Source organism: Amblyomma mixtum, chromosome 3 (assembly GCF_055824585.1).
Source record: "Amblyomma mixtum isolate Tamu chromosome 3, ASM5582458v1, whole genome shotgun sequence".
NCBI lineage: Eukaryota > Metazoa > Arthropoda > Arachnida > Ixodida > Ixodidae > Amblyomma > Amblyomma mixtum.
The window spans coordinates 180,747,616-180,763,796 of NC_143014.1; the positions used below are offsets into that span (position 1 = coordinate 180,747,616).

General features: G+C 42.6%; 1 protein-coding gene across 5 annotated transcripts in view; it reads right to left on the bottom strand.

Annotated features, from left to right (window-relative positions):
• The window catches only part of BicC (protein bicaudal C), a 98,403-nt gene that overhangs the window by 53,908 nt on the left and 28,314 nt on the right, over positions 1 to 16,181 (bottom strand). For 4 of the 5 annotated variants that reach the window (XM_089582124.1, XM_089582122.1, XM_089582121.1 and 1 more), the window contains exons 3-7: positions 13,898 to 13,967; positions 9,330 to 9,409; positions 8,691 to 8,849; positions 6,940 to 6,993; positions 5,411 to 5,650 (exon numbers count right to left, since the gene is read on the bottom strand). In XM_089582124.1, coding sequence (XP_089438250.1) covers positions 5,411 to 5,650; positions 6,940 to 6,993; positions 8,691 to 8,849; positions 9,330 to 9,409; positions 13,898 to 13,967 — 603 coding nt within the window. The remainder of the gene's footprint in view (positions 1 to 5,410; positions 5,651 to 6,939; positions 6,994 to 8,690; positions 8,850 to 9,329; positions 9,410 to 13,897; positions 13,968 to 16,181) is intronic. The other variant, XM_089582125.1, reaches the window with a different exon arrangement.

A 16,181-nucleotide genomic window follows, 5' to 3' on the forward strand; every position in this document is an offset into this window, starting at 1 on the left:
GCATTTCCAACATCCTTACCAACACTGGGCGCACGTATGCTACCAGGTGTTTCAGGGCAGCCCACCACTAATTTATAAAAATAGGGTTTTTGAGGTAAATAGAAGCTTTTTGTAAAGTGACTGACTAAATTCTAATAGTAAACTCCTTAAAGGCCTACTTGACCGAAATTGTTCAAACCGTAAAAGGGTTGTTTTTCATAGTACACCCCCGTATTATGCTACCCACAAAACATTACGTTCCAGTTTCAAGCAGTTAATGTGCCAACGGCACGCAAAAATTTGAATTTTCAATACCGAAACTGGAAAAACAGGCGCCATTGCCGCCCGCCGGAACTGATGCATGTTTGAGACTGGAGTCCGGACAGGTTCGAAGCGTCTGCACGTTGCGGCTCGTGCAAAGCGCTGGTACCGGTAGCTCGTGCAGCACTTTGAGCAATACATACTAGTTATATGTGAGAACACACATCTTAACACGGATGAAACGTCCTAGAAAAAGTTTTAAACTTGTTTTATTTTGCTGTAGAAAACTAGAAAACTCCTCGCTCAACCTCAGCGAAGATGATCGCGCCGCAATGCTAGTGAGCGTTGTTTGCCTGGCAGTATTCGATTACACCTTGTGCAAAGTTCGGACATAGCGGAGGAAGGAAGCATATTCAAATGGAGGCCAAGTAGAAGAAGTGCTTGTATTATCAAGTTGGTTTTTTAGGCGGTCATGCGCGTGCCAACAGCACATGTGCGCTGCTGTGCATGCAATATGGTTATTGTCTTGATAAAAAAAATGGCCTGCCTTCTGCTTTTCCTTCTACTTTTCCTTCTCATTTTTCTCCCCCATCGAAAGGTGTTCCTACTTGTGCATAGGAATTTGGAACAGGTGCTGTGAACGCGAGGTAATCAATGAAAACAACTGGATGTCTAAAAAGGGAGCCCTAGAAATTTAAGCGCTGTATTAAGCGAAAAAATATGCCAGAAGCAAAATTTGTGCAGTAGAATTAATATATATTTTTCTCTCCGAGGACCATGGCATCAATGCGGTGCTGATGGTGGGCTGGTTCATCATTTGCGCGCCTCGGTCGGGCAAGCCACTGCGCGTTGCAAAATACATGCTGATTCAAATGAATAAAGCCTTATGCACTGCGCTCATTACTGTATTTACCTAGAATCACTTAAAGCACGTGAACTGCAGAGACGGAAATGTTTTTCTAATCTTTTCAAACCACACAGCTGGACAGAACGACGTGGTTGCCGGGCCCCTGTCGACCGTATACGCCTACCACGCAGACTGCCGGTAGTGTATCTGTATCGACTGAGTAATAATGCAGAACATATAATCAAAATTACGTGTTGTCTTCCTTTGAAAATATTATCATTCAAATAACATGTGCTCAGGTCTGAGGTCTTGGAGACGCACCTCGGATATATTGCTGAAGCTTCCTGTAATCGACCTCAAGTATGAACGGCGCGAGGCAGTAAGAAATTCGACGTTTTCAGTAACGCCCATGTGGTCTACCAGGATTCTCAGCCCGGCCTGTGAATCTTCGAGGCAGCAGATACACTCAGTGCACGACGGCATTATTGTGCATTGGGCAGAGCTGTTCCGCTAAGCTAGCTTGTGACGAGCGGTTCCCCCGTCCTCTTTATTCTCCCGATTAGAGACGCCTCGAAGCCTTTCTTGTCCCAAATATAACCCTCTCAGTTCGTGGCATGCTTTGCCGATTGGGCCAGAAACACGTGCGTGCTCTGATGCATAATGTAGACCGGGAGAGCTCTGTTGACAAAGCCCAACCCACAAAAAGGATTAGCGCGAGGCATAAGAGTCAGTCACCAACCATTATGTTTTTTGAAGAAGAGAAGGGAATTCACGTTAAACCCTGAGCTCCAGACAGTTGACATCAGCTTTCGAGATCGGTGGTGTGAAGGGCAGTGGCCGAGAGGTATACATGGTGCTTTCCGCATTCCTTGTATTCTTTTCCGCGGCCACGCACTTCGCCGACATGGTGTCAGAGAAAAATTAACTGCTGGCATCATCGAGCTTCGCAATGAAAAGAACCAGAAACAAGCCAGAAGAAGGGCTTACAAGGGGCGCTCACTCACTTCAGAACGCCTGAAACTGGCGAGCCAGCGATGTCGGTGTCTCAATGGTGAGTCATTTCCGGTCAGGTCTGTTAGTTGTCCAGCTCACCGCTAGGGGACTGTGTCGTCTGCTACAGAGGTTTTCGAACGCTTCTAACTAAAATACTAGACGCTTCACAGCCCTAATATTAAATATAAATATTGTTCATAACATGCACACTATATCGAGCGCAAAATTAGCAGAAGTAAACTTTCGGTCAAGTAGGCCTTTAACTATTACAGGTAGGCACCTCATTGCAATTAAGAGATTTGTAGCCGGCCTTTAGTAATAGACATGCAAGTTCCTAGAATTGTGAAAACATGACTACCCTAGCCGCTGTAGCTCAGCAAATTTGGGCCATTTCTCGCACCATTCGAAAACTGTGCACCTGCGTGGAGTGCAAAGTAGAGTCTATCAAACAGACACCCCGTTGACACCGTGGCGATGTACCATGTGACAATTGCTGCCCCACCTGCGCTGCAGTGCTCCCCACTCTTAGTCACTTCGCTGCTGTAGCGCAGGCGAGGCAGCGACTGTCACATGGTATGTCACCACGAAGTCTCTCAAATTGATGGACGTCTCTGTGCTCTCCGCAGGCATAAGGTTTTTGAATGGCATGAGAAATGGCTCAAATTTGAACCACAGCGGCGAGGGTAAGGGTTCTCAAAATTCTCTAACTGATGTGGCTATTACTAACAGCCAGCTGCAAATTGATTGCACAGAAGCACCCATCTGTAATAGTTATAAAGTTAACTATTAGAATTTAGTCAATCACCTTGCTAGTTAATAAGATTTGCCGGCTTTTTTTCATGCATGACAACACTAGTATCACTATGCCACAAAAAGCCTCTCTTTACCTAAAAAACCCTATTTTTAAAAAAGCGGGCTTCCCTTAGTAACTAACACTTGGTATATGGTTCAAACATGCCAACCTGCAGACATGTCCAACTGATCAGAAGTTAAGTATAACTGAAGTGCCCTCAACAGTATAAAAAAACAAACTCGCAGGCACTTTTATTAAGCCAGGAGCAAAAAAAAAAAAATCCTTACGAACTTCTGCTCAACCGAGAAACATTAAATTCTTTGATCACACAGCTATCATTACAGAGCGTGCAGTAGAAGTTGGCGGTAGGATGGCTCAACACGATACCGGCAAGCTATCTCAGGGGACGAAAAATCTGATTAAATGCCAAAGCATGAAAGCACCTAACCCTACGCACAGAATATAACAGGTAGAGCTGTCAAGTTTATAAATAAGCGCAAGGTAGCCGACATAAGGAAGTTTAATATGGAGAGAATCGAGCATGCTCTAAAGAACGGAGGTAGCCTAAAAGCAATGAAGAGAAAACTAGGCAGCATTATAAACTGAATGTATGCGTTAAGAGACAAGGAGGGCAATGTCATTAGCAATATGGATAAGATTATTTATTTCGCATACTCTCAATCGCCTAAGCATTGTAGATGGGAGTGGGTTACAAAAAGCAAAAACAGAACATGAAAGCGGCAGGTATATAGTTAAAGTAGCCGAAGAGTTCTACACAAACCTATACAGCAGCCAATGTAATCTGTATGTTAATGGGAGAGACAGTAGCGCACAGCAATGAGTCATCCCATCAGTAACGAAAGAGGAAGTAAAGAAAGCCTTAGGAGCAATGCAAAGGGGGAAAGCAGCTGGTGAGAATCAGGTAACAGCAGATCTCTTGAACGACGGAAGGGAGATTGTGCTACTCAATGCCTTATGACCTTGAGCGCAACAGAACCTTGGAAGAACGCTAACATCATCTTGATCTTAACACATAACAAAATAAATGTATACGAGAAATTAAAAAGTTTCAGACCTGCTCAGGCACAAGAAGTCAGCTTTACAGTGTTCATTCTAGTAGCAGTAGGATTCTAGTAGGATTGCAAATATGAAGAATGCTAAATAGTGGCTACCATAGGCATAGCCACTATAATGTAGGCCAGAGCAATGCTGCTCCCTACAAAGTATGATGAAACTTTATGGTACACGGGCATCTGTGGCTAAAGAGCGCCATGGCACAAGGTGTTTTCATCTGCTCAAGGTGGGGCCAAGGTCCCATTTCACAGGAATTTCACCCTAATGGAACCGAACACCAGGCCAGGGGAAACCTTGCACCCACTGTATCACTGGTAGGTAGCCGGCATCACTGGAGATTGAACCCCACATCTTCCACGTGCAAGGTGGATACTCAAACCACTAGGCTGCCGCTGCAGTGCAGCTCCCCACAGAATAAACAGTAAATAAGAACCATCCAACTAGACCCTAAGGATTCCTGCTTTATATTAACTACAAATCCAAACTTTTGATTACGAGGTTGGTTTATGGGATTTAACGTTCCAAAGTGACTCTGGGCCGTGACGGACACCTTAGTGGAGGGCTCCGGATAATTTTGACCACCTGGGGTTCTTTAAAGGTGCACTAAAGAGGAACCTGAAATAGTCTTTTTACCGCGGGAACTCCATCTACACTCTCCGAGCAATCTTAGGAAGTATGAATTATTGACCTGTGCAGCAGGTTTCTGTCAAATTGAATTAAACGTACCAGCTCCCGCCTTTTTTTTTTTAAAAGTAGGAGGACCTTTGAAAAGTAGGAGGAGTCCGCCAACGCTGGCTCCGCTTTTGCTTTTATTTTGTTTAGGTTTCCGTGAATAAAAAGTTTCAGTCACAGAATACATAGCCGCAAATTAGGCCCGTAGAAATAAACATATGCGAGGACTTTTGCTTTTGCCGATCGCTATATATCCCTCCACCGATGGCAGTGGCAAGCTGCCATGTGACTGGCTGAAAGGAACTGCAGCATTGGCTGACTCCTCTTTTCGAAGGTTAGTTCAAAAGGCGGGAGCCGGGATGTTTAATTCGATTTGACAGGAAAATCGGCCGCACAGGACAATAATTCAAAGTTCCTTATAATGCTCAGAGCGTGCAGATCGAGTTCCCGCATAAAAAGACGAGCTCAGAATCCTCTTTAGTGCACCTTTAGCGTGCACCGACATTGCATAGTACACGGGCCTCTACTATTTCGACTCCATCAAAATATGACTACTGCGGCCAGGATCAAACCCGCATCTTTCAGGTCAGCACCCGAGCACCATTTTCACTACGAGAGATCAATTAAATTAACGCGCACATGGTGACTAAAGTAGTGGATCACACTTGAGTCGCAACAAAGGAATCAAATGGCAAGAAAGCAGATCCTGCAAAGCCTGTTGAGCCTAAATTGTTCCAAAAAATAATGGTAGGAAAGAAAATGGGAGAAGACCAAAAAAATAGGAAACATACCCGAGTCCCACCAGTGAGGTACTCCACAAGCACAAGAAGTCCCTGGCGCAAACGGTCAACGTAGCGACGGCTGCCCTTAACCACCACCACTAAAGTTAGAGAATTATGCATAGGCCGAAAAGTGACAGTAATTCCATGACTCTTGAGAATGCCTTGCAGGGCCATGGATGAAGGGTCCAGTGCTGATGGCAAAGCCAGGTTCAATGGCAGCTCAAATGACACCACCATGGGTAGAAGCTCCTGCACACATCAAGTACCGCATCGCCTAGACTGAAGATTTTGAATATACACGAGAAAATAGGCAGCTCCAATCTCACCACATCGACAACGTCTCAAAGATCCAAGCCAAGCAAGAGCTTTTATCGCATGCAAAAGTGACCACAACACCTGTACAGCTGCTGTAATTACCAGCCAATTGCATTTTTCTCTTTGGTGGTCTGGCTGCATTAGGTGGCTCTGATAAATGGCATTGCAGAATGTGAAGCCAGTACGCTCACCCAAAAGAGGTTAAAAGTACAGTATCAAGAAAGATGCATAATTGGGTATCTGCGTATACACACCAAGCATGTCCCCATTTCCATTTGAGCCATCGCCAATGACAAGGAGTTTTATGGAACTTCGTTGTTTTCACAAAGCCTTCACAGTCATGACATTGTTTGCACACTGCAGATAACACATTTGCTTTTGCCAGCAGGTGAACAAAGCAATGCTCTGTCTGCACTGGTCCAAAGTTGATCACATGATGCTAGAGTAACACTGAGTCTTCTGTTAAAACATATTGCTATGATTGAGCAAACCACAAAAAACCATGTCAGTAATTACACTTGAAGATAAGGTCCATAACAAACTACAGTCAAGCCCGCACATATTGAATCCAGATATTTTGAATTGTTGGTTATATCAAACTAAGATTATACCCTTCGGAAGCCTCTAGAGACGTATAGGAAAGTCTCAGTATGTCGAACTACTATTTTGCAGACAGTTCGATGTATAGAACTAAGCATAGCACCCTTGCAAGTCACTTCTAACAGCACCCTTCGATCACTTTCAGCATGCAGAGACAGGTCAGCTGCGTGGCCTTGGGCAAGGTTTACAGTACAAAGTGGCGGCTACTGTGTTAAACTGTCTGGTTTACACTGTGCACTACGCTTGTCCCGTACACAAATGAAAGAGGTGCTTTTAATGATGGTCACCTAATGCACTCCCAGCTGAGCATTTCACAGCTGTGAAACAGCGCTTCTGCTTGCCAGGCGAACATAGAGGGGCTAAAACTAATGTCAAACTTCCTGCAAGTCATTTAAATCTCAACATTCTTTATGGACCCAAGGAAAAAGAACTTTACATTTTCTGTACAACTCAATGTGGAAACCACCAGGAAGAATGGCCATAAATGGACACCAAAAACATGAAGTGCAAAAATCCACAACTGTTATTAAGATCGAACACACTGCATTTACCCCGAACAAAACTAAAAACAAAACAGCCATTACGGTTTGCTGGAATTCATCTAATATTAATAGAATACTTACCCGAATTTGATTCCTTGCGCTCTCCACACCGTTCGGTGTCCCAGCAATAGAAACCTAAAAATGAAGGTTTTTTTTACAAATCTGGCTTTGCAATCAACATAAATGTGAACTACGCCATGCCTCACCCTTAATACCGATCTGCCTGTAAAGCACCATGCCAAAGGTCAGAGTTTGTGATATATTAAGTGGTGATGCATGCTGGGCAGGTGTGTTACCCAATACAAAAAGCATATCAGCATTCACAACCCACAAAACTAGTTTAAATACTATAGATTAAGTGGCAGGAATGGACATGAGCATTTGGGACCGAATTATGTATGTTATGTAGCGGGAGTATCACACCGAGAAAATAAAGGTTTACAGGGAACGTTTGGTTTGGTTCATTAGGGTTTAACGTCCCAAAGCGACTCGGGCTATAAGGGATGCCGTAGTGAAGGGCTCCAGAAATTTCGCAGTGACATCGCACAGTAAACGGGCATCTAGAATTTCGCCTTCATCGAAATTCTGCCACCGTGGCCGGGATCGAACCACCGTTTTTCGGGTGAGCAGCCGAGTGCCGTAACCACTGAGCCACCGCTGCGGGGATCAATGAAGGTTTAGAGTGTAACATCTAAAAGCAACTCTGGCTATGAAGGACACCATAGTGGAGGGCCCCGGAAGTTGACTACCTGGCGTTCTTTCAACATGCACCGATATCGCATAGTACACAAGCCTCTAGCATTTTGCTTTCATTTGGAATGTGACCGCAGAGGCCAGGATCAAACCCACATCTTTCAGGTCAGCAGCCGAGCACCATGGCCACTGAACCATTGTGGCGACACGAGAAAAAAAAAGGCAAACACGAATTCATTCTTTCAAATATAAAAATTCACCGGAAGCAGAAGTATAAAAACCCCCAAGAACCACACAGTACTCAGCATGCAAAACCACAAGGCCACAGGCAGACAAAGTGCTAAAGAATTAACATAACACGAGAAATCTCAGCTGGGTGTGCCAGCAGCATTACATTCATTATCATTTGAGCAGCTTTGGACATACTTGCAGACATCCTGCCTCCTCAGCTTCTTCCGACATCACTTATCCACTGCAGCTTCCCATTTGATATGTCCCTATGGTGCGACTGTAGCACAATTCTTGAACTGGTGTTCCACCTTGGCTGCCTACTTTTTAAAGGCGGCAACATTTACACATACTGCTGCAGGTTTTCCCTGCACTCAGCTTCCTGCTCATGCAGATCAAAGAAATAAACCAAGGCAGGAGAGGAAGTGGCAAAGAGAAAGTAGACTGGTTCATTCATCTTTGATAGAGCCCACTGTAAAAAACTTTTCCCTCGCAATCGCATGGCTTTACTTAGGAGGACGTTTGTGTTTATTATTACCATGAGTGAATTACGATTTACCTTGAGGGATTCCGTTAAAGTTAGACTAATTTTTGTAGTACACTATAGTCGAATACAACCTAAGAACGAAGCAGCTTTTCCCCGTCAAAGGACCGCCCTCCAGCCAATGGCGTCTGCCAATTCTCATGACCCTGCTAGGGTGACAATGCAGGGAGCGGTGCCACAATGTAGAGAGGGGTCACACTAGCAGGGTCATGAGAATCGGCCGACGCCATTGGCTGGAGGGGGGGGGGTTCTTTGACGGGGAAAAGCCGCTTCGTTCTTAAGTTGTATCCGACTATAGAAAATTTGAACTGACATAAAATGATGTTTGTTTTATAGGGTAAAGGTAAACAAGGCTCATGTCTGGTACCTGATTGCTCTTGTCCATGTGACTGTTGCGATTAGAGTCTGGAAAATGAATATGGCAGCCGGTGTTGTCCATCACTTGTTGTATATTGTGGCCTCCCTTGCCAATGATGTATGAGTGGTCTGTGAAGGACACGTCCATCTTCATGGTAACCCTGTTTCTCTAACAAACGAGAAGGCAAGAATGCAGTGTAGAAAAGGTCACTTTCAAAGCATTGAATAGATAAAAGAAAAGATTAGCACTGAGCCCACCTAGGATGCTTCTCCCAATACCAAGCTTCCATTTGAAAGACGTCACAAGTGCAGGACTTGTGAACATTCAAAAAATTTACCACACGTATCTGTTCTGAACAAATTTTGTGCATACAAGAATTAATAGTCAATTAAAGAAGAAACTTGCACTCAAGTGCTATATTAGCTCATAAAAGCAATCAACATCAAAATGTACAAATGGTATGCAAAAAAAAATAAAATAAACGTGGTCCTCAGATTTTCAACCAACGTAATTCAGAAGTGCAGTCTACACAGTGAATAACTACTAAACCGATGTACTTCCAGCTCAAAATTTCCTCATAGCAAGCATCAGTGGGCGCCACAACTGAAACTGCGGTGTTTTTCAGCTGCGGATGAAAGCGAGACATACCTTTGTATCCAGCACTTCAAGAATTCTTTCACGAGCTTTGCCAACTGCTTCAGAAGATCCACAGACCTTTACATGTGGGTCTGCAATGAAACAAAATGTACCACATATGATCATTTTACATCATTTTATTCCAACATCTAGGACAATAGAACAGTGCCGTTAAAGAATGCACAGTCAAAAAGTCACAGAACAGAACATAGAGTGATGTGGCACTCTGTACAATCAGCTTAAACTTGCAGATATAAGCACTGCCTGATATAAGCACTGCAGATATAACTGTGCTCATCAGCCATAGTTCTTCAAAGAGCAATTACATTAACAGCTCAAGCATCATGTGTTATATCTGCAGATGACAGTGCAGTCCAGCATGCATTCAGAAATTAAAAGCACATGAATAAGCACCACTAACAAATATGCACAAATAACTAAGCATACTGCTCGAATGTTACATTTTTCAAGAAATAAAACTACAGTGAGCATGATGTTATGCGACCTCTTAGAATTATTGACCACAGCCCATACGCCACGAAAGAGCACTGAAGCTTTCAGTATTAGCAGCTGGCAGGCAACAGCAATATGCAGGTGAACACTGCTATCAATCTAAAGCTTGTTGACAAACTGGAAAATTGGATAAAACATTTTGCACACCTTTGACTTCTTCAGCAACAGAGCACACGTGGCTACCAGTGCAGCAGATGATGGGCAAGTAAAGGTGCACCACTCATAAAACAGTGATAGCCACCAAACACGGATGCCATTAGATTACACTGACTGCTTTCAACCAACACAAGTTTTTGACTATAACAGGCTGGGCACATTTTTTTTTTTTAGTTGCATACAATCTAAGTACATGATATAAAACAATCCATGGCATCAACCATGTTCTTGCACCTAATACAAGCTACACATATACACACAGAAACCACGACTATTCAAGCAGTACTTTCTGGCAGGCTAGCTAGTGTTTGCTCAGAAACTATGAAAATTGAGCAGAAAAAAAAAAGATGGCAAATGACAAAGTTGACGGCGAGGTGCAACCCCAGTTGGCAACAGACAAGGAAGCGAGAGAATGACCAGTGATGCTAATGCTGAAAGTCCTGCATTCAGGAAGCTTTAAAACAATTGATAAACAAAGATTTAAACATATGCCCCTTCTTTTTCAAGACAACTGCACAAAAGGTTCAGATAAGTCCAATATGAAGATAAGCGTGGACTTCCACAGTGTTGTAACTACACCGATTGAGCACTATAGAGGCCTAGATTTGAAAATGAAAATTCTGCAGAACCAGTCAAGCAGCAAGTCATGCCCCACAAATGCAGGCGTTGGTTCTCAGCAGCATTGAGTGGGCTGCCTTGCATGAGGAAGAAAACTAAACCGAAAAGAGTCTGGTGGAAAGCAGCAAGAACAACACCTTTTTGCGTGCAATAACAATGCTAAGCTTTCTATGGCTTTTTCTAGTAGGAAAATTCAGCCAACTAGTACAACATTGATGACACTGCAGAAGTTTAATGTCTGCCAAGCTTTAATAAAATGAAATGAAGTTGTTTACGTCCCTCGCCTTCTCTCATGCGTTCCTCAGACGGAAGCGTTTTCACACTCTATCCAGTGCACCGTCTGCAATGCTGCTTCTCACAACGTTGTCACAACTCTGATATGTGGCAAGCTGCAACGGTCTCCTAAATTACACGTTAGCAGCTCTGAGCTTCACAGTTGACCTATACGACATTCACACCCTCCCCCCCCCCCCCCCCCCCCATCTTTTTTTTTTAGCTTTTAAAGTTAGGCAGCCGGCCTGTACGGCGTTTCAACTAATATACAAGCAAATACTGTATCATGCCACAAAGTGAATTGGCACAATGCAATATAATACATCGTTCTCTACATAAATGAAGAGCTACACTACCTACTGCTCAAACTGTTCTATGTCAGCTTATGGTTTAGGAAATTCTTGCCTTAGCACAAATGCAGAGGTGAGAATGGCAAAGAATGTTTTGGAGCAGGCTTTGTAGGAAGCAAAAAGACAATTCATTAAGAGCTTCCTCATGTTTTGTAGTAGCAGACCAACGTTGAGAATCAAGGTAGAAATGCTATTAAACATCAACTGTGCAAAATGTCTCTCGATTAGCAGGAGCGCACACCAAAACACACACTAACACAATATGAACAACTCAGAAGCACAGATAAAAATGAACCAAACAATACAGTAAAACCATTAATACAAAGTCAAAGGGGCCACAAAAAAATATTCCAATTAATCAGGCTTTTGAATTACCTGACCACAGCAAAAAATGGACCCAGGAAAAAGTTTCATTACGGGAGCGCACTACCTTTACTGGACGAACTTCACGATTACCATGTATTGCTGTGTAAAAGTTATCCTCCAGCTCATAGCCCTTTCTGGCCAAAAAGAAAGTTTACTCCAAATTGAAGGGTGGAAAAGTGCATGACAGCAAAATGCGATTGGATTCCTCGAGTCGCCTTTTCTGTCACACACCGAACAAAATCACTTATGTTTGTGTGTAATGTGGTAGCCCCCTCCCTATGGCATCAGCCGATGTTATTGAAATTGCAGTAAGTGAAGTATTTTTATGCAGTTGCACCAGTGCTGCACAAAAATGCAACATGTAGCAGGAATAATGTAACATACAGTTTGGCACAATCCACGCTGCATTCCCACCAATGAATCCATGTGGAAGCAGTGCTCCAAATACTACTTTCGCAAAAAGTTGGCAGATCCACAGGTCAACCAAACTTTCCGATAGCGCTTCAGAATTTAACCACCCTCCTTCAAAAGCAAGCAAATTCGCTTGTTTGCCGTCAATATACTCCTTGTTTTATTGTCAAGATTTCTTGTATATAAATGATATTTCTGCTATCGTCGAATCGCCTGTCAGAATGAAACTTTTTGCCGATGATTGTTTAATTTACTCTCCTGTGGCTTCCCCGGCAGATCAGATGAACATAAATAGATGTCTTCAGTCGTTAAACTCGTGGTGCCTGAAATGGGGTATGGAAATAAACTACCAAAAATCTAATTACATGCAAGTAACAAGGAAGCAGAATGTTATGATGTTTCGATACAATATCGGTGAAAATTCCTTAGATCAAGTAAAGTGTCTCAAGTACTTGGGAGTGACATTAACAAATAATCTTGACTGGCGCACCCATATTGAAAATGTCTATTTAAAAGCCTACCAGAAGGTCTGTTTCCTGAGGAAGAAGTTGCCGAATGAGACTAGAGAAATTAAATTGATTGCGTACAAGACGTTCGTGCGGCCAATAATAGAGCACGCAAGTGCAGTGTGGAGTCCTCATCAAAAGGGTTTAAAACGGAAACTGGAAAGATTGCAAAGGATGTCAGCACGTTTTATATGCTCTAAATACCGCCGCACTGATTCAGTCACAGCAATGCTAAAAGAGTGTCAGCTAGAATCACTAGAAGTAAGAAGACTAAAGCAGAAATTGACTTTTTTTTCTGATAATGAATGATAAAGTCAAAGTTAATAAACATCACTATGTTGCACCTCCCCTGAAGCGTTGCCCTCGGAAAAATCACAATAACGTATTACAACCTATTATTACACGTACTGATGTCTATCGCTACTCCTTTTTTCCCGATGCTGTAGAAATTTGGAATCAACTACCAAGTGACGTTGTGGACCAAACAGATGTAGACAAATTTGTGATAGGTGTGAACGCGTTCCTGGAAGATTGCTGTGCAAATCTGTAATTCTGTGCATTTGAGTGTTTCTTTTTTTAGCGAAGAGAATTGCACTTGTGTCTGTATATGTTTCCCTCCCTGTAATGACCCTCATGCAGAGGGTTAACAGTATGAATAAATAAATAAATAAATAAATAAAAATAATGAGATGCCAAAGGATGAATTAATAAGTATTTAAAAAAACAGTGCATAATAGGATCAGAGGCTCATAAGTGTAGTCACGATACCTCCGAGACAGCATACATAAACATTGCTGTTTTTCCTGCTAACAGACCAAACAGGAAAAACTTATAAAGGTGCAACCTACAGCATCAATAAGTTTAGGAAAATGGCAGTATCACAAAGATAGTGATGAGAAAAATTCCTAGCTACACACATATACTGAACAGGTTATCGTATCCATTAAAGAAAAGACATGGTCAGCTTGATCCCACAGAGTGGGATCCATCCCAGTGTACAACTCTGACTAATGCCGGCATACATCTGCATTTCTTGCTCTTAATATTTTTGCATACTGCCAACACAACTCACAACTGCAAAGGAACCATACAACCAATGCAAACACAACAGTAAATCCTCATTTAAATTCAATAAGTTATCCTGATGAATACATACCTTTTTCTTTGCGAAGTTGAAAATTAAAGCTGGGCAATGATTCACAGAAATAACAATGGATACACTCCCAAAATAAAATGACCCCAAATAAAACTCGAAGTCAATGATTCATTGAAATACCAGAACAATTTCGAAAAATCAACACTATTCTGGATAGACTAAAGTGGAAGAAAAATTAACCTTCCAAGTTTTTTTCCGCAAATTATTAGTAAATGATGTTCTATTACTGACCTTTCTTTGATTTCACATTAGCCTTCAGCTTTGTTGGCCAAGAAATGATCGTGTCAGTGGATTCCATAACCTATAAAAAGAATGAATGCAGCTATGAGTATTCCAGCTATTATCTATAGCACTAAAAGCATGCAGTCACTGCATAGATTTAGAATAGCGATAATCAAAATCGTACCTCCTAGACAGGCAAATTAGTTGCTGAATGCAGTCAGCTTAGGAAACTGATGTTCCAGGTTCATATTACATATGCGAAACACTAGGGGCTCAATGGACACAAATAGGGAACAGCACACAGTGCATCACAGTATCTGCTAACACAATTTTATTCTTCATGTGGCTTTTTATAAGCCACTGACATCAGCAAGAGAAAGTTTTTCTTTCTAATGCCATCTGACAACTCGCATGAGGCCGTGTGAACAACGCTATTACGGTATATAATGCACTGCGCAAGTCCTTGTTTACGACCTGCACGCTGTTCTCACAATGATTACTTCATTCCAGAGAGCCGCTTTGCTTATAAACTTGCGTATCACACTGCGGCCACTGCATCTAACAAATATAAAGGCTGTTAAGATCCTGGGTAGGGCGTGCAGCTTGATTTATTAGCCTCCATACGAGCAGCTGCACGCAGGCCTGCTATGTGCAACGAGCACATAACCCAGAGAGCAACAGAGGTTGACTTTTAACACCATAGCTCAGCTTCATCCTCAGAGATATAGACAAGGCAGAGATGATTCATGTTTGGAAAACTGACCCCACCATGTGTGGGCCTTTTTAAAAACACTTTGCGCAATGGTTCTTTGGCCAAGCTGCCTTTGCACCATTAAAGTCCACCATCATGTTTTGAAACATACTATGGCCTCCTCATTCCAGATATTTTGGGACAGTTCCAAGAAACATTTTCCAAATTTATTTCCGATAAAGCAAAAGCAACCAGCTGAACTCAACTGCAGAATGAGGCAGCACAAAAAAGGACAAAGGACAAGACTGGAGCTGAAAGAGCCTATATATCCACCATCCCACCCACGTCCAAAAGGAAACAGGTCAAATCAATATAAGAACAGTCATCCATGAAACAGGGCCAAAAAAGAGCCTTTGCATGTACACTTGGCACCAAAACCTAGCAGTGGCAAAGGAACTGGGATCAGTAGCATTAAGAAAAATGACAAGGCCAAAAAAGGAAGGAAGCTTAAAGTCAGCACACCAAAAGCAGCGTTAAAAAAGTCAGTGTAATGGCAGAGGCAAAAGCAGCAGATAGACAGCACAATAAAGAATCAACGAAGTGTGAAATCCAAACAGCTAAAAATAAATGCAGAGGCAAGTGAATGCAATTCTAAAAAGTGCACAGGCAATCAAGCGATGTGATGCAACAAATCATCAGCAGTACTGGTCACACATTTCACTTATTCATATTGCTTGCCTTCCCATTACTGCACCTTTGAATTTTGTTTTGCCGTGAGCTTCTGGAGGGTGAAGGTTGGTGGAGGTTCATAGGTGGGAGGTGGATTTTTACTGGTGGATGCCCAAAAGTGTACCCACCAGAGGATGCTCCAGAGGAGGCACCTTCCAGGCCCGAAGAGTGCCTAGAAGATGCCTCGACCCGCTAGGTGCGCTGGAGGCCTCTCTCCTCCCTTGTGCACTCTCACACCCACACATGTGGACCACTGCTTTTATGCTAAAAGAGGACTGTACTGTAACACTGTAAAAAGAATTCCTTTTCCAAGAATAAATGTTAGAAGCAGTGTTAACATGGTCTCCGACTCTGGCAACTTGCAGTGCCTCAATCAATTACTGCCAACTTTTTGTGCTTCATGTCCTTAACTTTGTTCCTCCAAACCTAGGCTCACACCCACACCGAGTGACATTCCTTTTTAGGGAAGTTTCCCCTTTTCAAGGAATTTTCAGGGAAATTTTGTCCTATGGAAGAAGGAAATCCTGAGTCCTCAGAAAATTTTAGAACTGAGAAAACTTTTACGAATGAGTTATTACGCGTTAGCTTAATATATTATTGCCACTAATGTATGACATCGATGATACGGCAGACATAAGGTTGTCCAATGAACGAAAGAATAAAATGAAAATACGGTTTTGCATGTTCTGGTGATTTCCTATACATTAGGTGTTTACACTTATCTTTGCAGAGAGTTTCTCACAGAAGCACTGCATCAGCCTTATACGGTGTGCTGCAGAGGTCGCTTCAATCGCACGCTGGTGGCCTAGAGCTTTTGTTGGGCGACCTAGGCCGCATCACAACCATAACTATTTTTCCCAGTTCCTAAAGTTA